Source organism: Chiroxiphia lanceolata, chromosome 3, assembly GCF_009829145.1.
Source record: "Chiroxiphia lanceolata isolate bChiLan1 chromosome 3, bChiLan1.pri, whole genome shotgun sequence".
Classification (NCBI taxonomy): domain Eukaryota; kingdom Metazoa; phylum Chordata; class Aves; order Passeriformes; family Pipridae; genus Chiroxiphia; species Chiroxiphia lanceolata.
The window spans coordinates 28,090,938-28,113,559 of NC_045639.1; the positions used below are offsets into that span (position 1 = coordinate 28,090,938).

Sequence of the window (22,622 nt, forward strand, 5' to 3'; positions counted from 1 at the left end):
CTGTTCTGTAATAAAATAGTCAATTTATTCTTTTTGTTTAAAATTACCAGTAACTCAGATTTTACAGATGCTAATAAATCTGTGTGGACAGCTGGAAAGGAAAGTTGTGGGGAGGAAAATGTGCTGAAATTAGTGCTTTCTTGTTTTACTCTAGTAGCATTTTAAAAGGAGATAAAATTTACTAAGGTTTAAAAAAATCATAAATATAAAACTGGATGGTGTTTATTTTTAAGGAAGAGACCCATTAGACCTTTCAATGTACTGCTAGGATAGTCCAGCTAGTCCAACTTGTGTATTTAAGGTTGCATGATTGAAGTGTGTCTGAAGGGAACTATAAAAGTAAGATAGTGTCCTTGATTAATCTTAAACATCTGGAAATAGTTTGGGGTGCAAAACAAAAACTTTCCTCAAAACTGTGCATGTGCACCAAGGTCTGCTAATCTGACCTTCTACGTCGTCCTTTTTGTGACTGTTCACTGAGATCACTGAAAGCCTTGGTGTGAACGGCTCTCAGATCACTTACAGGTAAGTTTAGTGGTATAATCTTATTGCAGCAAGTATAGAGGAAATGCCTGTAAATCTCAACCTACCTCTTTTGCAGCTGGAAGAAGGAGAACACTTTGCTAAAATGGTGATAGACCTGGGTGAGGATGCCGGAGAGTCCCTAGCAAAGGGTTACTTGGCACTGGGCCTGACATACAGTCTTCAAGCTACTGATGGTGAGTTACCCTCTTTGTCAAGTGTGTTGTATGGAGAGCATTTGTTCAAAGTCTTCAGTGCAAGCAATGGAAATCTGTTAGAAAATCTGCTTTCAGTGCTGACTAGACATGAAAAACAATTAGATTGCAAGATAAGTGGAGATTGTTCACTTGCTCAGAGAACTGCAGTAGTAAAAGTGAAGTTTTTAGGTAAAGGAAGAAATGCAGATCAATACTTAGGTGATGATAATCTGAGTGTAGCTGCCAGTGCTTGGTGTGCTTTACTTGAATATTTGTAATACATTTCTTTCACTTATTTACACAACAAAAAGTCGGACTTTCCATCTATTTTCATATTTTTGTCACCCACCCATAAATCACAAAGAAATACAATCCAAGAACTGGAGTCAGAGATGCCTGACTTCAGTTCCTGGCATGATACTGATTCCCCACAGAGATTCAACCTCTCTGTGATGTCGTTTCTTTCTCTACTTAGAAGTAAACAAGATAAAAATATCTACCTCACTGCTAAGTGTGGATGTTGACTAGAAGCAGACCACTGAATGTAAAAAGTATTTTATTTAAATGCTGCTTGCTTGGGTCTTGAATGACTGGACAACAGGCTTCTGCAGATTTGGTCCTTGGTAGCCAGAAGGGCTTGAAGTCTCAGTGTTTAGGAGAGTTCTAGCTCTGACCTTCATCAAGGTCACAGGTGGGAACAGTCTTTGTTTATTCTATGACTTCTAACACAGGTAGAAGGCCTTATAACGTAGTTTCTTTGAATAATGACTGGGCTAGTGTGTTCCTTAATCAGTTTGGCAGTCCTGCCCTTGTGCAAACAATGGCTTTTCTGTCAGATGGGTTCCACAGAAACAAACCAACTTCTTCCAGCAAAGAAGCCTGAAACAAAGCTAAAATGACTGTATTATGGTGTCATGGAAGTATGCTGGCCTTGCAAGTTACACCAGAATTCTCCAAGACATGTACATGATAAAGGGGCTTGTGCTCTTCAGTAGTGCAAAGTTGGTGTAGTTTTTCAGGCAGCCATATCTGATCAGCTGTTCTGAGAACTGATTTTCATCCTGGAGGATAACAGGCACTCTACCTCTCTCCAGTTCCCCTTTTCTCTGCCTCAGAATAGTTCTCCTTAGAAAGTTCATGTCAAAAAATGCATCCTTCCTAGGCTGTACTTTCTCTTACATATTTTCAAGTTAATTAGAAATAGAGTTATGCTTAGCAGCCTATTATTTTAGGGCATTTTTTCTAGATTTTGTTTAAACTGTTCCTATAGCTATACAAGATTCCAATTACTATTTTCAGAGATATAGGAGGTTTTCTATGTTAGTCCCTTATGATCTATTTGTTATCCTCAGTATGAAAAGAAGGTGGTTTCTAAAGAATGGAGTTGTAGAGGCATGTGCTGTACTCTGGCTTTAAAAATACTTTGGTGTAGCAAAATTAGAGTTGGAAACTCTTCTGGTAGTCTCTGAGTTTTCAAGAGATTAGTTCAGTATTGTGTCCATTTTAATGTAAAAAAACCCCAGTCTTTACAACAACTGCCTTGGATTCTTTTCCAGATTAGCATCTGATTTGTGTTGTGAAACAGTGGAATATCTGTCTTCTCCTCATATCTCTAGCCTTTAAGTCAACAGGACCAGTCAGTTATTTGAGGGAAATAGGAAGAGTGTATTTCCATCTTTCAGATTATATTTAATAAAATGGATTAGGTCCTTCAAAAGCATACATGTGATGGTCATGAATATGGAATTAGAAAATGTCAAATTTGCACTAGCAAGACATTTTTCATTAGCATCGTTAGAAAAATAGCATATGACAATGAGGAAGCAAGGCTAGAACATACTGAAAGGAAGACAACAGCTCCTCTCCCATATGTAATCCTGCCTCATATTGTCAATCTTGTTTATCATTGTGTTTATACCAGTTCATAGTGACATATGCAGACACAGTCAAACATCTGTATGTACACATATGATTTCTATTAACTTTCCACTTGAGTTGACTTTCAGTGAATCAGCATTTTCAATGGTAGCTAAGTGTTTCGGAGACATTTGACCAATTGCCTTCTAAAGCTTACAACATTATATCAAGATGCCTTCCATCCAAGGTTAGACTTTCTTATTTAATATATCCTTTCAGTAATTATTTCTCCTCCTCTGTGACAAAGGCACTGAAGAGTTGTATTAAAGCCTTTTCTTTGTGACCTGCAAAATGCACTTGGTAAAAAACAGAGTCATAAGAGACAATCCTGCTGAATGACAATTCAAAGAACTTAGTGGGAGCATTTGATAAAAAGTCACTCTACAACTATTAGATTTACTCATAGAGCAAATAAGACTTCCTGAAGCTTATGCTGGGTAGCAGTATATAGTTTCCCTGTTTTTAATGTCTAATTACAGGTTTCTTGAAAAAAGTTGCATCAAAGTAGCTGAAAGATGTGTCCTCAGAGGAAGTCATTGGTGCTTTTGTCTCACTCTTAGAAGCATAAACCTCTGGTTTGTACTGAATGTCCATTTTCTGCAGATCTGTTCCCAATGGGTCAATACCAACAGCAAACCTTTCCTCTTCCTCTTGTAGTTCCAGTTCTGACATAAGCTGTATTACCAAGTTTGCCTCCCTTAGGTCTGGTGAAGAATCCCTTGAAGCCAGGGAAAAGTGAGAGGAAATTAACAAAGGCTATAGAGTAAAGATTGAGTTAAGGGTGTATTATGAAATACAAGTGCTCTTATCTCACATCACCACCTCACAAGTTGTGAAATCTTTGTAGATTTAACAGTCCCTCACTCTTTTTTCAGAGATGGACTGTGCTGTATATCTGTGTTCATTTAGAGTTTTGGTAGAAGGCCATGGATCAGGGACTAAATTGGAAACTGATATTCTATCAGTCCATGGGGATTTTACAAACAGCATACTGACAGCATTGGTTAATGTTAAAAGACCCTCATATTTGTTCACTAGAAAGTAAATAAATTGTTAGTGAACAAACTCATCATTTTTCCTTTTGGAGATAAGAGCACATACAATCTTTAATTATAATTCTGGGTGCTCAAACTGTGTGCCTTGCCGTATTTCTTAGGGGTCTTAACACAAGGGAATAGTTTTTGAAACCCACTGATATTTACAAAAGGGTGCATGCACATCGGTGTTTCAGTTTGGATCAGAAATGTATTTCTGAAGTCCCATCTGTCTGTCATCCCTGTTTCTTATGTTGTGATTCACATAATGGAACAGTTTTGCACGTTACAAGTTGAATTCTTTCCCATAAAACTAATATGTTACATAAATAGCTCTGATGATGCTTCAGCTGCTAATGGGTACTCAGTCCATTGGACAAGACTAGAAGATGCTTGTCCCCATGTTTGTAGTGTTGATACTGATCCTCAGCATTAAGTATTTCACTCAGAGCGTGGTAGATGTGAATGCACAACCTGCTTACCAGCACAAAAATTGTCCTCCTCTGTTTTCAAATGTGACTTTAGAGTTTCATATTTAAGTACCAATATTCAGTATCCTGTTGAATTTTTGTAAGGTTGAAGGTCCTTTAAAAACCCAGTGTGCTTTAGAAAATAAATCTTGGGCTGCTCAGGTGGCATTTGCAAAAGTACTGAGTCTTACGGGAGTACCTGCTGAAGTTTCAGAAACTTAAGCTCCCCTGTGCCATTCTCCCATTGGTCAGACTGTTTTGCAGGTTATTTTAATCAAAATAATAAGTCATACTGTGTTTCACTTGGTAGAACTTGCAGCAGCCATGCTCACAGTGGATAAAGTTGGGCTAGGGGCTGAAGAGTTCATTAGTGCTGTCAACCTCAGAGAATGGAGAGCAAATTTTAGAAGTTTAGTCAGACCCACCTAATTCTGTCTCCTTAGCAAGCTTTTCTGTGTCTGAAATGAGAGCTTTTCAGTGGTAGAATTGGGTTGCAGGTTTCTTTGGGTTGGGGGATCCACAGCATGTCTGGGCAATCCGTTCCAGTGTTTTGCCACCTTCATCATAAAGAACTTTTTTCCAATATCTAATCTAAATCTTTCTAGTTTAAAACTATTACCCCTTGTCCTATCCCTGTAGGCCCTGGTAAGAAAAACAAAGAAAAACAAACAAACAGAAAATATCCCCAAATCCCCTCTTTTTGTCTTTCTTATAAGTCAGTATTAAAAGGGTGCAGTAAGGCTTCCTGGAGCGTTCTCTTGGGCAGGCTGAAAACCCCCGACTCTTACCAGCTTTTCTGTGTAGGAGAGGTATTCCAGCCCTCTGACTGTTTCCATGGCCCTCTTTTGGACTCATTCCAATGGACCCATGTCTTTCTCATGTTGTGGGTCCCAGAGCTGGACACAGCACTCCAGGTGGAGTCTCATGAGAGCAGAGAGAGTGGGAAGATCACCTTAACCTGCTAGCCAAGCTTCTTTTTATGCATCTCTCCCCAAATCACTTTTCATTGCCTTTTTCTTTTTTCCTTATTTATCTCCTTTAGCTGTAAAGGCCCTGTAAATGGCATAGTTAACATGCAGCATCAGTGCTCAGTATTGTCAAACACAAATTTCAATGTGTTCATCCAAGTTAGACACCAATCCAAAGAAGGACAACCATATTTTCAACTTAGTGGTAGCTGAAGATGCAGTCCATATTGTAGGAGGTGGGAGTCACATGCTATTTCCCAGTAGTGCAGAGGCAAAGCTGACTAGTTGTGGAGTAATCACTTCATTTCCATAACATACTTTGTATTCTTTCTGACTACAAGCTGAACATTAGTCAAATGTCTTACCAATCAGAAGTTCTTACTTTTCCATGAGGGCAAATAATAACATTTCTTTCAGTCTTCCTTACTGTGTGACATCTCCAGAATTGCTCTGTAACTTAAGAAATCTTGTAGTTTGCATGAGAAACAGAACCTGACATATTTTTTCTGTATGGATGTTTATAGGTGTGATCAAATCCTTTCCAGTGTCTTCTCAAGCATTTTTGTTTACATCAATCTTCATTCTTTTAGGTTTTTTATCTAAATTTTCTTGCTTTGCTACCTTTTTGCAGTATTCTGTAGTGGCCTGATTTAAGGCTACTGAGAGCAAAGTATTTTTAATAAATGCTGCATTTTACATGAAAGTCCATGTCTTCAAATTTATTCTTAAAAATGCAAATTTTTGATCAGCTTTTAATACTTAGAGTAGGTTTTGCGGCCGAAGTAAATTATAATCCTTATTATTTGGGATATCCTGAAGATTACTGTTCCTTCCAAATGAACCTGGTATTTTGAAGAACTGTTGGAAGATGTAGGAATAAAAAAAGGTCTGATCGCTATAATTATTTCAGAAAAACAAGTTACTTTCAAAGTTTCACTTGCTTACATGTTGTAGAATCCCAAGAAACTGATTACCTTTTTAGGTCTCGTAGAAGAACACAAGTCTTTCTTCTTAATAACTTTCAAGAATGCTTGAATTTTATCTTTTTTTGTTGCTTAAGTATATACTACTTAGTAACTTTCTGTTTTGGAGCATACATTGAGTTGATGTATGAAATCAAATATATTCATAGGTAGATTGCTGATGGATTAACTACTTATCACTTCTTTGTGCTGTTGATCAGTCATTCTCAAATTCAGGATAGGCAGAACAAGAAACAATTGCTGTGCAAAATCTGAAAACTTAAGAACCAGCACAACACAGCCAGTGCGTTTCTGAAAACTATCACTAGGTTTCCAGATATTTTGGATCTGAGAAAGTGATGCTTCCCTAAACTCTTCCTCTGTTCCTGTTGATCTTGATGATGATATCCTGTGATACCCTGATATAACAAGAACTTGACTCTCCTCTTCCATTTTTGGTTTTGGCTAGAAATGAATTTATATGGTGAGGAGTGAGTATAGTGGGCAGGTTCTATTATTCAATCAATTAGAGGCACAAAGGAGGGAATTAGTGGCTAATGTCACACCTGAAGTAGCCTAAAAGTCTGTGGTCTCAAGGAATGTGGTGTGTTGTCACGGTTTTTGTCATAGAGCTGTAAGTTTGGCTCCTGGTGTTCCCTGTTCAACCTGTAGCACCTTCCTACATGAAGATGGTGGCGAAGGCAGTCTGTATCTGAGTCAGAATGTGATGCAGGTTACTGCTTTTAGCATTTACACCGGCCTGGCAGAGGGCCTGTTATACCCTTGGTATCTAGTTAGTGTATGGCCCATTCTCTTCCCAACCCCCTTCAGTGGCATATGTGAATAAAGAAATGCTTCAGCGTTTCAAACAAGGGAGTTAGAAGGATCTAATAAAAATGAATTTTAGAATTCACGTTAAAATGAACACATGCACACACCCCCCCGCCCAGACTTCCACAGGTTTTATGCTCCCATTTTGAAATACTCTATATATCTATTTAGGTAGTATGAAACATTGAATTCAACTTTTAAATGGCATTATATCTTTTTCTGCAGCTATTCTGAAGGGCACTCAGGATGAATTAAACAAGAAAGCACTTCAGACTCTGGAGAGGTGAGTAGGAATCTTGCAGATACTTGCATTGTGTATTTCTTTGCATGAATTCAGAATAATTGTTGTTTTTAATGTTTGAGGGTTTTTTCCTCTGTGTAAGACTTCCTTGCCTGAAAGTTTAAAAACAGTTCATTAGGTTTCAACAACAGTCTGTCAAAACCATTCTTGTAATGGTTAAAAGTGGTGATTATTCGATTGAATGTCCAAGGTAAGAGTACCTGTTCTGCTACTAAACAGAAATAACCTTAGGCCCAAATTAGTTGCAGTAAGATCTACAGTGCTGGGAGATGCAGCTTCCTCACATGATGCCAGCTGGCAAACATGGACAGCTAATTTTGTCTTAATTCCTGTGTGAAGCACTCTTAAACTCCTGTTTCCCTCATGGTGGGAAAGTACCTTCACCACCAGGATGTAGGCAGCTATGGGGTGACCTGGCACCAGTGCACTTACCAGGGAGGGGATAATTGCTGCTCTAATGAGCGTTTATATGAGCAGTTCTATGAGAAGGAGATACAGAGCTAGCATACAAAACATCACCACTCACCTGTTTTTCATCACACTGTTTTGTGGGGGTGACTGATCCAATGGCTCTGCCCTGAAGGTACCTGTGAATTAAGCTCTCTTGCAACTACAGTTACCTCAAGTAAAACTGCTTGGGTTCAACCCCTTTTTTGTCAGTTCTGTGAGGTAGAGAGATGAGGCGTGAACTTCCTGACCCTGTTATGACTAAGTTACATCACCCAAAATGCACAGGATGTTTGGGTAGTTATTTTAAGTGTAGATGTCTAAGACTTCAGATGGCAATTAAATAGAAGCTTATATGGTCTAAGTCTTAGGCTGAAGTATCTCATTCTGGGTTTGGTGTGATCATAAATACATCACAGAAGTGTAGAAAATTTGAGATCTGTGGTATCTCAAAGTACAGATTTAACAGGTTGAATGATGTTAATGGATCTTAGCTGTTTTTTCTGATGCTGAACGAGGAGTCCAGCATGTTTGTCTTGCACTGGTTTTGCAGTGATTGCAAGAGCTGAAACCACAGATGTAATTCTCTATATTTACCCTATGGAGATCTGGGAGAGAAAATTTTTAAAAGCCATTTATTTATTCACTATTTAGATCAGGATTATACTTCTAAGTCACACTAGTTCCTGCACTCCAGTGTAATACTTTCACTACTGACTAATTTTGGTGTAATTGTGGTGCTGCAGAGCTTTTAAACTGCATTTATTTTTATCCTTTGACCTTTCCCATTGGCTGTGACTTGTTTTCATGGTATCTTAACTCTAGCTAGGAAGCAGACAAGCTTTTAGCCAAGCGTTTGTTACTCAAACCTCAGCCAACAGGGATGTGATGGTGAGCTGATTACTAGTGTTCTTCTAAATGCCTGAGTTTGATTTCTTTCTTTTTTTAATCTTCCTTGTTTTTCCACCTGTTTTTGAAGTACATATATGATCTCTCAGGCCGTGGTTTGGCCTGTAGCCATCTTTGTAAGGACCCTTTTCAGCTGGAAGATTGCATCAAATATTTTTCTAATTCCTTCTGAGGAAATTGAGCAGTAAAGTAACAACCCTTTGTTTCTTTTCAAAAGCACCATTAATCTCTTCTGCTATGCTCTTGTGAACTTTTTCCTGGTATTTATTGCTGGAGAGGCTACTGAAGGTTTCATGGGAGTTGCTTTCTAAAGAGGTGGCTCACCCTGCTCCAACAGCAAAGAGTAAAACTGGGTTCTGTCTTGTGGAGTCTTATTGTTGTTTGGTTGGATTTTTTGGGGGAGTTGTTTTTGTTTTATTTTGGTTGGATTTTTTGTGGTTTTTGAAGTGGAAGTGACTTATCTTCACTAATTGCACTTGGATGTCTTTGGCATTGCTTCAGAATCACTGAGTGCTACCTTGACTTGCAAAATTACAGGACAGATTCAGTCCATACTAAACTATTTTGTTCTAGAGCCATTAGTTATAAAAGTCAAATCCAACAGCTTCTTGTTCACAGACCAAGATGGCAATTGAGAAGTGGCTATCCTGAAAGCTGTGTGTAGTTTGTTTCCTGAAGTAATTTTTTTATTCTTATTTGCTTATTTGTTTTATTATTAGCAAATTAATAGTTTTGTCAGGATTTTTAACCACCAGTGTTGTCAGCATGTCATTTCTCCCTCATAAGAACGTTAATTGTGCTTGCTTTGGTCAGGGCAATGCAGGTGCAGGCTTCCCTGGTGTTCTGGAATACAGCCCAGAAAGATGTCAGGAATGTCAGTTGGCTGCGAGGGACTTTCCTCTTCCCTATTTCTCCCATGTGAAGTTGCTTCCCTGTAATGCAGAGCTATAAGTGAGCTCTGTGAGTCAGAGAGGGTATAAACCACTAGTTCCTGGGCTGGGCTGCCAGTGTGGCATGAGCCAGTGCCCCACATTTCTTCTAGGTTCCTCAAAACACTATCCTCTCATTGACTTGGTTAATGGCTTCTCCATAGGCTAGCAAACTCAAGACTGCAGTTTCATGCTTAGCATAGTCTCAGAGGGGACAGTTCTGCCCAGGCTGTCCATCCCTGTTCCCTGCCTTGTACTGTTAAGGGCCTCCACATGTGGTTCTGGAGACACTGCAACCTTCACTAGTCGAGGGATCGCTGCAATGTACGCTGCCTGTTGTGGACTAGAAGATAATATCTCAGAGTCCAAGCTTGAGAAGTAAGAGCCTTGGTTTTGGTCCAGGCGCAGCTCCTGTCATCAAATCATTCCTCCCTCAGTGTCTTCCTTTTCCAAATTAGGAATCTACTGTCAACGATTAAACTAGAAGCTGCAGGATGGAGAATGTTCTGTGTATTTGAGCACCAGCTTCTGTCACAGGCTCCTGATCTTTAGTCCTCTACTCTGTTGTTCCTCTACATGCTCATGGTCACAATAGTGGCTACTTTTTCCCATGCTAATCTAACCCTCTTCTATTGTTTGAAAAGTGGCAGTGTAGGAACAAGTTGGACAACTATGTGCATCACCTATATATTACTTAACAGAATGCTCTGATGGGTTTGTTATGAGTTCAGAGCTACTTTTTCCTTATTAGTTATCCAAGTTCCAAAATATTAAGTGGCATTTAATGAAGGAGCATGTAAGTTGTATAACGTCCTGGCAGTTGAAGTATGTTCACAGGAACATACTTGTTCCTGTGACTCTAGCTTAGCCAGGACAACACTGTTCTGCTTTTTGTCTCCCCTGTTACTGGACTAGTTTCTGTGGGGGAAGCCTGCGTTTTGTTTTGTCCTTGTGTGTAGCTCATGGTGAAGAAAATCTGCAAAGTGCAATCTAACAGTCACTTTTCTTTTTGTGTTGTGTGGTCATCCTTAAAGAGCACGGGACTTGGCCCCAGAAGATCACCAAATCATCCTCTACCTATCTCTGCAGCTGGCTCTTGTCAGACAGGTATGTGCAATAATTGGAAATCACTTAGTTGTGACAGGGTGGAAGGACAGTACATTGGAAGGACAGTTGAACAAGACCCAGGCTTGCTGAATGGTGTCCCTTCCTTCCTACATTGTAATCAATCAAGCAATCAGAATATGCTTATGTAAAATATTTTTTAATTCGTATTTTTAAAATAGTAATTCTATAGCACATGGAATGACCTTCTCTAGGACACGTGTTCAGCTCCAACTTCTGAGCAGTCTTGGAGCAACTTTGTCTGTGTGGGTTGAGCGAGGTGTGTTTATTCCTGTTCCCTGGGTATCATGCTGTGTCCTGCTGCAGGCCGCTCCAAAGCCTCTCTCATTACTGCCCGATTCTATATCATGCCAGATCGCACACTCCCTGCACTGGGGATTGCTTTATTCCATACTTGGACACGTTTGACGTTAGGCTTTGACAAGCGTTGGAGCTCTGCAGTGAGTGGGATTAGTTGCCATTTGAATGCTGCTGCAGGTGTTAACTCATAAAAATTAAGCTGATAAGAAAATACTTTACACTGCCTTTCAGGAAAAAAACACAACCATTTAGGCTGTGCTTTATTTTTCTGCCCCTTTTTAAAATTTGGTTGTGTTTTATTTCTCTGTCCCTTCTGTTTAAAAGCCGAAGTCTTTATTGGAGCAGCCTCTATTTTTTAAATACCTCTCTAGCTAGATTTGAAATTTCTTCATCGTAGTTTCCTTCTTTGGCAGGCTTTCTGCTTGGTGCAGTTTTCTCTCCTTAGTCTATACTACAGAGCTGAACAGTTGGATCCTTACTTTCCTGAGCTAATTAGGGGAGTTGTGTGTTCATTAGGTTAAACTAATTGTTCCAAGAGAGCACCCTCTTGATAATGTCACTTTTGTAACCCTTTCATAATGAGAGCAGTGTGTTGTGAGAAAGCATGCAATAAGAAAGGATAATTAAAATGGCTTATTTAACTTTCTCATCTGCCTACTGGCTGCTTTATGATGCAGTTTGCTCAGGATCTTTCATTAAAAAATATCCAGCTACCCTTCTTTCTCTCACAGCTTTTGCCTCGTAGGGGAGATTGTCTGATCTGCTGATTCTTTTGCTTCTTGCCATGAGTAAAAGCATTACAGATTTTCAGCTGCTATCCTGAAAAATAAAATCAAGATTTTTGTGGTCCTTGGCTCTTTGTTGTTTTCACTGTTACTGGTCCACTGCCTTTTAAGTTGTTACCTTTTGTTTTTCTCTGGTTGCAGCCTGTCTTTGCAATGTTTTTTCATCTGTCTTATTTCTTCATTTCCGTTCCCTGCTGTTCTTACCATTAAGTCTCTTGTCCTCATGTTCACTTTTCTCTTTTGTCTACTTCACCTGTGTATTTTCATCCTTGATTTTCTGCCAGTTGCCTCTGTTAGCGTAGCTCTGTGATCTAAGTGTATTATGTAGTGTCAGCCTGACCCCTGCGATACTGCTCTTGCTCTTCTCCCATCAAGTGAGCTATAAATCTTTAACACATGCTTGGAGAGAGAGGAGATACCTGAGACATCCTTATTTTTAGACTGCTGTAAAATATCCTGCTCTTCTTTTGCCAGTTTACTTAATGATAAACATTTGGTAATGCATTTTTAATATCCTTAATTATTTAAAGTATCTAATATATTCTCTTTCTGATTAACTGAAAGATAAATGATACCTTTTTTGATAGATTGCATTAACTATTGAACATCACAGGGCTTTCATCAAGCAATGCTACAGTACCAACAAATCAGACCATTTCTACATAGTAGGTTATAGTATAATACCTGAATGTTTTTCTCAATGAATAGGCCTTTTTGTTTCTGTAGTCAGAATCAATAAAGGAGGTAACCTTACCCAGCACTGAAAAATCTAGGTATCAGCTTGCACAGATAAGAGAGTGTTTTCATGGAACAAAGCAAGGAAGGTAGCTGACCAGTAGAGTGCCAAGCAAAGCTGGAGCAATTCGTCTTCCTTGGAAGGCTGTAAAATATTTCCAGTAGTACTTGTCTCTGTCACCACTGGGCAAGGGAGAGGGGAAATGGAAAAACATAAGCTTCCCTCTGACATATGATGAGGATGTGACAAGAGGGGGAATGGTTATAAAAGGTTCCTGTGAAGTTGGCAGTTGAAACCAGCAGCAACCAAAATGAAAGATGATGATGATGATGTGCTTTGTGCTTATGTGTGTGTTGTGTGCGTCCGTATCTTAAAGACAGCTGGAGTCACTGGGAAGACTCCAGTGACTCCTGGAAGGTCTAGGTCAGCCACACAGTGTTTTAGGGTGGGTTTTTCAGCAAAATACGGAGTAAATACCCTCTTCTGTAAGGGAGGTCTCAGTCTGATTTTCCCCCAAAGTCGAAGTGCCATGAGGCCAAGGTCAGTGTCTGCTGCAGTGGATATCTCCACCTGCAGTGCCTGGCTGGCAGCCGGCCAAGCCGATCGACAAAAGAAACTTGTAACTCCCAACTCCTGGCGGCTGGTTCGGCTGCTTCTCCTGTTTCTGTGGTAACAGCATTTGGATCAGCAAAAACAAGGTAGAATGAACATTTAAAGCTCACTGATTTTAATGCATTGCCTTGTTTTTTAGCAGGCCAGTTTCTATGGAAATGACTCTAGAGAGTCAGCAGCGTTCTTGTTAATTTTAAATGTTGATTCCCTTTTCATTTTGGGGGTGGTGGTGTTTTTGACCTTGAATTCCATGTAAATCAGTATTGAATACAAAAAAACAACGTTTGTAGGTTTCATACCATTTTAATACTTGATCTGATTTGCCCTTTCTTTGCATGAAAATAGGAAGGGAAAGACAGCAAGGGGTCAGCAGCTGAGGATTGGAAGTCTCACCAATTTCATGTGGGCTTCCAACAGACCTCAAGTTTCAAGTGGCAATATCCAGAAAACACCTACTTCTTTCTAGAGTGTCTGGATCTAAAACTGAGATAAACATCAGTTAAGAGACCAGAGAAAATATTTCAGTTATTTTTTACAGGTTTTATTTTTGTTTCAAGAAGGAGACACCGCTGCCTTTGCCCCAGAAGGGGAACTCTATTTTAGTAGGTATCAAGAGATGCTTCTTTCAGTGACTGCTTGGATGTGGGTAGTTCTGGTCTCTGTCTTTCTTCTAGACCAGCTAGTGCCTCTTTGCTGAACAGCAACATGCTGCTTTTCTGCCTACATCCTAGCCTAGACTTTTCTGGTGATCAAAAATGGCTTGTAGTAAGAATTAAATAATAATGTGCAGATGCATCTACTCCTGTTTTCCTGAAGTTCTGGTGGACTGTAGCAAGTCTGTTTTCAGTGGAAGCTCTTGCTAGTCGATAAAGCTGTCTCCTTTCTGTAATCCCCGTGCTATAAAAAGAGATGGAGTAGGTTGTTTTAATGGTTAATTAAGTGTAACTGTCAACTGATGTGAAATTACAAGGCCTGAAAACTCCTCTTTACAAATTTCTATTTCATTTACCATTTTAAATATGCACGCACATTCTAGTGTTGGGAATTATTTTTAACACTCATGCTGTTTTCCTTTTTATACCTATAATTGTAACATCCTAACATTGTTTTTAAGGAAACATTAGCATTATTGAGATAAATCCTATTCTCTGAGAGGCAGCCTAAACAATCCATGTTGTGGCGTTATATTTGGTAGTGCTGCAAGTTGCTATTTATGGCCTACTGCAGCATCTTTGCTTCGTGATCGGTGTGATGTGAATTTACCTGTGTGCCATGCAAAACGTGTGGTATATTTGTTAACAGAAAGATAAATCAGGGAAGTGCAGCATCTTCTAATTGCAGGCCCCACTTGGACCTGGAGTCCAGCTGAAATAAGATTACTTTAAAGCTCAGCGTTTGTAAGGAATTTTAAACTGGCAGCCTACGTCTGATAAAGTCCTGAAGTTTCAGGGTGCCATCTGGGCTGCCAGCTTCCAGCTTTCTCATATTATACAGTTACTTAAATAAAAATACCTCTTTCAAAAGAAGTTCGCTTTGACTGCTGCCAGATATGTTGCTTTTGTTCATCTAGAAATTTAGTTTGTATTTCATTGCTTCTGGTCTGTTGCAAGTTGTTGTTTCATATAATGCTTCCCATAAAGGCGTAGAGTTCATATAATTAAAAGTTTTTGTCCAGTGTTTCTAATTATGCAGCAGAACGTTCTAGGCCACTAATGGTCTTAGAGCACTAAGGAACCTTTCTGTACTCAAGTTAAACAATTAGGTGCCAGGGAAGTGTAATTAAATTTCAAAACCAACCATTGCCTGTGAATCTGATGGTACTAGAGGGAAGCACTGAAATGAGATGTAACCATTGCAGACCCTATACTACAGAACAGGGGGAAATTATTTTAGATAATGTCTATTTCAGCAGTATATGACTGCCTGCCCAGCAGGCACAGGTTTGTAGGAGAGACCACAACTGACTTCTATGCAGCTTTATTTCATGTATGTTGCAACACAGTCAGAGAGTTTCTTGGATGGCAGGCCTCTGTTAGGGGTATGGACTTGCAGTTGTGTGGCTGTAAGTCCCTTGCAACTTTGTTCTATGTGAACAAAGTCTGTGACTCAGTTTGCATGTTCACATGCAGGTAAGGTCAAGTACTCTTACAATTTTGAAACCCCTCACTAAAGACACTAGTTGCAAGTATTATTCTTTGTCTGATTCATACTAGCAAATTAGGATCACCTTCCAAGTCTTGGAATCATAGAATAATCGGGTTTGGAGAGGACCTGTAGAGATCACTCAGATCAATGCCTGCTCGAAACAGGGTCAGCTGGAACAGGCTGTTCAAAGTCCCCTCCAGTTCTCTGGTTTACAGGTTTTCTTTTTCTTCTAATGAACTTACTTTTCTCCAACCTTATATCTTCTTTATGACTACTTGTGCAGGTCTGAGGCAGAGGAATAGAAAAAATAGGAGGTGTTTTTAGTCCTGAGTGTAAAAAGAGTTGATAGCAGCTTTGTTTTAGCAAGTCAATTTATATATCTCTGGTATATCTACTGAAGAGCTTTGTGGACAGCAGATCTGGGCCCACAATAGTTTTCATGCTTGTTGTCCTGGTTTCAAGTTGTCTTGTCATTGCTAGTATTTTTACATTGTATAAAAATGTATTCTAGTGAGCTGCTGGGAGAACACTGGTGATTTAAGCCAATGAATTTACCTTTGCAGTAAGCTATAATAACACATGTGGTTAAAGTAGCTCCACTGACAAGCAGTAATTCATTAAAGCTGAGCACTCAGTCATGTATCCCAACCTGAATCCAAGCCAGGACATTCAGCAGCTTTGACACTGTGGGCCAGATGCCAGTTTGGGGTTATGTCTGGAGCAGTCACACTGATCTCCAGGCTTGCATGGAGTCACCAGTAATAGGGTAGTTAAGTACTATGGCTCGTGTATGAACAGCAAGAGTGAAATGTCACTTGGACATTAGGATGATGTTGTCCCACGAACAGAATATATATACCGTGCTCCCAGAAGCATACCTGGGATCTAGATAATCAGCAACTTCTGTTGTAGCTGCAGGCAGTGTAATTGTTGCTTTCATTAGTTATGTGCTACTTGTTTCTGTGAGAGAGCTGTGGAGGCGGTGGGAATTTGGCACTGTTGATATGCCAGGGTAGAAAAATGTCTGCAAAACTTTGCTAGGTGGGAACTTCTCATAGGAGGGAAGAAGGAACTACATTCTCCATCCATTAAGAGAAGCAGTGGGAAAGCATACATGAGGAAAAGAAATGTACACATTTTCATGTTTTGTTTTCTGCAGATTTCCAGAGCCAAACACAGATCTGGAATAATGTATGTAATGATAATTTCAGGCACTGGAGAATCTTAAAAAAAATCCTCTGCATAAAACTTATTGGTAAACAAACAAAAGAGAATCTGCTAAGAAGTTCCCTTTTGAACAGATAGCCTAAAGTAGTGTACTGGATCACAAAGAGCATGTGATATACTTGCATTCATTATAGATGTTAAGTTTTCTGCCAAATGAGACTTGGTTCTAATGACATGCTACTGCTGTGAGTGTCAGGACTGCTCTTTACATCACTGCTTGTGAAGATATTTCTTCTGACAACATTTTAAATCTCAACTCTTTTACCCTTGAACATTCAAACTCAGTTTTTATGTTCTTGATCCAAATCATGAAAGGCTTTGTACAGCTAATACAAGAGACAAAATGCAGCAGAAATATGTAATGCTCTCCCCCGGGTGAAGAGCCAGCCACCCATCCTAGAAAATAGAGCTGAGAATTGGGCCTCTGTAGTGCATCTGTTTACAGCATAGAATCACCAAGCCAAAGAGGGGGTTGATTGGATCAGATCTGCTGCTCTTGTTTATAAGCAGTGATTTAGTAATGCTGCAGACTCCTTTCTCTAGAATGTTTGTTTTTTTCAAGCAGTGCAGTCTGTTAATTTTCCCAAACTGTTTGAATATTAGAAGGCGTCTAAGTAGAATTTCTTCAGAATTTGTATTTGTTCTTATCTTTGAGGTATAAATGTAGGACTGAAGGAGTACTGAGTTCTCTTATTATTTCTATGCCATCTCCTTCTAGATTTCAGATGCTATAGACCATCTTCAAGAAGCCCTGCAACTGTGCAAAGATGACATGAATTCACTTCATCTACTGGCCCTCCTCTTTTCAGCTCAGAAGCACTATCAGCATGCGCTGGATGTTATAAACATGGCTGTTGCTGAATACCCAGAAAGCTTTAGGTAAGAGTTACTGCCTCATAAGATACATCCAGTCAGGAATGATATCTGCTCACTAACTCTGTTGTTCTCAGTTATGCACAAGGAACCTGTTAAATTAGGCGTGCTACAGGTGTGCACTCTCGTCCTGGGTGTATGTACTGTGAAGCTAAAACATGTTCAGGGTATTCTTTTGACTTTGCCTTCATGGTCTTTCTGGTTTTGAAACTAATCCTTGTGCTTGTTTGCTTTTCCAGTATTTGTCTTTCTGTGTCCTACTGATGATATTGTCTCCCATGCATCTCCCTGTAGTTTTTATATTTCACTTTACACGTGGAGAAATGAGTGTGAGGCAACTATGATGATCTATGTTTCACAAATAACTTTATATTTGGTAAGTTCCTGGTTAAGAACAAACAAATTTTTCTTGCATTGACCATTGCTTTGATATTCATCTATGGCACAATTTGCTGCAATATCACAGCTGAGGAAAAAGATCAGTTGAAAATCACAAGCTGTAATAATGTAGAGCTGAAAGGATGGTTTGCCTGCCTAAGAGCAGGTCTGAATCAGCACAGACTTCTTGGAGCCAAAGGCTTCCACTGTTCTATGTTTGACTCAGACCTTCATCCATCTGAGGGAGGTAAATTGAATTCCATGCAATTTACTGTCATGACCTTTCAAAACAACGAATTTGTCTGTTCTGTACAAAAATTAAAGCTTCTGTAATATTTTCTGGTGATTGCATACCAGCTGAGTTTCTTAGCCAAACTGCAGAAAATCCTGTTGCACTGCTGGAAGACCAACTTCCATCCAGAATTGCCTGTATTTAAGTGACATTTTAAACCCATGAGCAATGTCTTTAGACAGCCTGCATTCTCAGTGGAGAGAGGGAACAATCTCCACAAGTGTAGTCCAGTAGTCAGGTGGGATATTTTCTGAACCAGAGCAAAGGAAGGTCACAAGTAAGATCAAGGCTGTCTAAATGTCAGCTTGAATGCTTTAGGATCTTTTAGAACTGTGGTGCTATATCAACATATAATGCTTTTCTTGTAAGCTGCATGTTGCCATTTAAAATAGCTTTGCTGCCTGTGTTTTTGAGGTTAGTAACTTTATGTACCTGAGGAGCTAAGACTGTCAGTGCACATCTTTGAGAATTAAATGAAAATTAGAAATGGAAAATCTCTTAAAATTATGCCAACATCTCTTTCAGAGTGTGAGCATAGGTGTAACTGAGGCAGGAAATAGCCCAGTGGGTGATAAATTGTATTTCAGCATTTGAAAGTACTAAAGATAGTGAAAAAACCCTCTTACAGTCCAAGGTGACATTGTGCAGTCAAGGATTAGATGTTCATTGAGGACTATAGACACTTAAGGAACATAAGACAGAGATGACTGAGGAAGAAGAGGTGGTATATGTCAGGAAAAGAGTATTCGCCATGTCCAGTTGACCAGCTGGTCCGTCAGATCCTACATCTTTCTTCCAGCAGTTATGATAATTTATGTTTCAGGGGAGGGCAAAACATAGAAAACATGGTATGCAAAGTACTTGGAGGATTACTGGGTTGGTTGCCTTTGTGCTGTCTGGTAATCTGATTTCCCCAAAGCTGAAAACAATATTATCTATCAGTGCCAGTCCTCATGTGCAGAAAGACCTTGCCAAGGAATAGCAGAATAGGCTGTTTTTGATAAAAACAATTAGTATTGGTAGTGAAGGCACAGGTTTATGCTTACTCCTAACACAGACTAGCTAAAGTGTGTGCCCTTGGAAGAGCCCCTCTTTGCTCCTTTCATGCGCAGTGGTGTGTGACACAGTTGACAGTGAGACTCATTCACAGATACACACAGGTGCAGGAGTAGGGGCTGGCTTCTTACCTCTGCTACTGTGACTACCCTCTGTCTGTATGGGTCTTTCTCTAAACCAGCCAGCAAATAACTCATGAGCGAAGGAACAGAGAAAGAATATAGATTTGCAAGGCAGGAAAAAAATATTAAAAAAAGAAAAAAGTGTTTCTGAAAAAAAGAATGTGACTCTAATGAGGAAGGGAAAAGCAAGAAGAGTATCAGACTACATCTATCATTTGTACCAAATCTGAAACCATTTCAGGCTTTCTAGTACAGTTTATGCTAGAAGGGCTTTACTGCTTCATAAAATCTCTTTGAAGGGAGAAAGACCTGATGCTATTGTGTATCTCCAGTTGTTACTGCCTTATAGAAAAATGCTAGTAAATTTTACTACTGTATGGAATGACTACAAGATGTTTCATATAAATAGTATAGGCAAGTTCAACTGCATGATTTAAAAGCTGTATTTAAAAGTGGTTGATTACTTTTCCCAATTCACATTTATATGAACCAGACTACTGTGTAATGTGGTGCCTGGGGGCTCCCTTCCTAATGACAACTCTTTTTGGAAATAGAGTTTGATGGCATGTATCAAGAAAGGATGATGAAAGCTGCATTAAGGGACCTTAGGGCTCTGTAGATGGCAAAAACCCCAGAAACATTGCCTAGATGTGTATCCTAAATAAAAGAAAGCATACTATGTAAAAAATTAAGGGCTAGCTGGCCCAAACGACAGACGTTTCATGCTGTTTCATTGGTCTCTGTATGTAATTAAGATGAGTTTGTTTTTATATCAAATTCTTTTGGGTTTTGTATTACATTCTTTCATTAAAAATTTTAAAGAAGAATTTGTTCAGGATAGTTCACGTGGTTGGCTAGTGGCTGAAGCAATTGAAAAAAATATACTGCCTTGCTCAGCTAACACACAACATCCTTTGGCATGGACCTCATAATACTGACCCAGATATATGTGAAAGTGTCCCTTGTTCATGTGTTTAGACTTAAACATTTTCTTGGCATTTCAGAGTTTGAAATGCATAGGGAGGAGGAATGCAAAACGTAGGCACTGAATTCAGAGAGATGCAGTGTTTTGGATTGAGCTGATGGAGAGCTGAATATCCAAAAAGCACAAAATGAACTTAGCAAGATCGCTTCTTGAAAGGTGGCATATAGTAACAAATCCATTATATTACAGTCAGTGAATGACTGAATTTGAACACTTGAATGTACTGTCAAGCAGTGACAAAAGAAGACTGCATAAAGGAAGAATGAGAGCTATCTGCATTGGACATATTGCAAGCTGGAGTGAACTGGAAGAAATACACTGCCTTGCTATTACTATATAAGATAGAAATAATAGCAACCTTTACATGGAATTTATTGTCTGAAGAATTGCTGACACCTATGGGGGGACACTGTCCAAGATAAAACTTAATGTTTTATCACACTGTCAATGATAGTGTGCTTTCAAAAGCAGTTAATGAATGCAGCACTAACAGTTGGTTTTGGTATGTATATTAAAGCACTGTCTTCAGCCCATTTGGGTGAGAAGATAGCATTAGGTGTCTCCCCTCAATTAGGTGTCAGTATTGTTAATCATAAGCCTTCCTTAAGATGGATTCCTTCAATTTTTTTCCAACTCAAAGGCCAGCCTTTTGGTCAGTGTTTTCCCTGAGTCTGGCAGTGATTACCTCCACAGGCTTGTCTCAGGGAAGAAACAATACTAGTGAGCATCCCTCTTGCCCTCCAGGAGATCTTCTTAAAATAATGCATTGTTTTTTTAGAAAGAATTTCCCTTTTTAAAGCCTGTATACACACCTCACAGTGTTCCAGGCAGAAGTCCCACGGTCTGGCAGCCTGCAAAACCCACCAAAGAGCCTGTCTAACATGGTCCTTTATCTTCAACTATTTCCTCCTTCCAATTTTGCTTGTGTAAAATTGACTTTGCCTCCCTGAGTCATCCACTCTTCCAGAGACGGTTTTGTTCTCTGGTCATCTTTTAGCTCTAATTGGTTAGCTTCCAGCACTGGAAAAAAATTAATGTCTGTATGAAGTCTAAAGTTGGAAATAGGATATCAATTTCATGGATACTCTATTGCTCCCAGACAGCTTATCAAAACTGTTCTGTTGTTCACCAGCTGGTTTGCTGCTTCTGGATGACTCCCCATTAAGATAGAACATACAATCCTCTGAGATAATGTGCAGCATCTTCTAATTGCTGCCCAATGTGAATGGTGAATGTTTTGTTAAATGATCACGTCTTTATATCTGTAGCAGTTCTGCATATTGCAGAGGAGTTGTAACTCTATTAAATGAACAGCTGCTAATATTCCTTCTCTTTCTAAACTGTAAGTCACTATTCTGTTGCTTTCAGAGTCTCAAAACTAGTTATAAAGAGAAATAACAGAACTTTCGGTAAGCACTGCTGTTCTGCACATAAAGACTCAAAAAAAAACAGGTGGGTTGGTGTTTTTGGAGCAACGTATTGTCAAATGCAAATGCTTTTGTTCTACAAAAATATTTGCTATCACAAAAGTAATTACTGTAAATGTAGTGCAAAAAAAGCTCAGAAGGCCAAGAAATATTAAATGTGTATCCTGGAGACTGTCTGTAAAAAAGGAAGTAAGTTTCTCATGGGGAATTGTGTATGTTGTCTTAGTGTTGTTGTTTTAGCAGAAATGTCTTTTTTGCTATAGCCAGTCCTCAAAATACGAAGTCCACTTCTAGATTAGACATGGTTTACTGACAAAAGATGTCCTTGACTTCATTGCTTCTACATTAATTTTATTAAGGACATATGAAGTAATCGTCTGGCAAGATTTATTTTTCATAGTCTGGTGCAGACTTACTGTGGGGAGAGCCATTCTGTGGTATATAAGCAATGTCATTTACCAGATGCTTCCACTCACCTCTAAAAAGCCTGATGTAAAATCTAGATCTCAAATGCATGATTAAACTGGCATTTCCAGTTTGAATTCTTTTTCCATTGCTTGTCAGGCTCTTTCTTGTATGTGGAAAATAAACAACTCGTGGTTTCTTTGAGCCATATCTTTATGGGCACTCCTAGAGTACTACAGTATTGTTAACAGCAGTAAAGTAGAACTGTCTTCTTGCCTATAATCTTCATGGTGAATAAAGAGTCTGTTGTCTCTCTCTTGATGGTTTGCACACCTTTGTGTTGTGGCTAGTCTCCACTGTAATTGTTGCATCGAGTTGTACCTCTGTCCCTCTCACCTCACCCCCAGGTAATACAGTTGCACATGCCACAGAATGGTTTTACCACTTTTCCCACAGAAATGGTGGTGGCCCCTCCTGGCTTTAGAAGTATGGCTTTAGAGAATGAGATCAGCCCATTTATATGATTCAAGTTCATCATTAGGCAAGAGGCAAGGAAGCCTGGTGCAACTTGTGAGCAGACTTGGTGATAGAACAGCTTGTTTAAATTCTCAGAATATTGTTTTGTTTGAATTCCTCGAGGGTGTAAGATATGAGGATCTAAAGCAGG

The 22,622-nt window shown here is 39.3% G+C and overlaps 1 protein-coding gene across 6 annotated transcripts in view; it reads left to right on the top strand.

Annotated features, from left to right (window-relative positions):
• Positions 1-22,622, top strand: part of TTC7A (tetratricopeptide repeat domain 7A) — a 172,654-nt gene that overhangs the window by 64,723 nt on the left and 85,309 nt on the right. For all 6 annotated transcript variants that reach the window (XM_032684594.1, XM_032684595.1, XM_032684599.1 and 3 more), the window contains 4 exons: positions 602-719; positions 7,127-7,184; positions 10,522-10,594; positions 17,136-17,296. In XM_032684594.1, the coding sequence (XP_032540485.1) occupies positions 602-719; positions 7,127-7,184; positions 10,522-10,594; positions 17,136-17,296 (410 nt within the window). The remainder of the gene's footprint in view (positions 1-601; positions 720-7,126; positions 7,185-10,521; positions 10,595-17,135; positions 17,297-22,622) is intronic.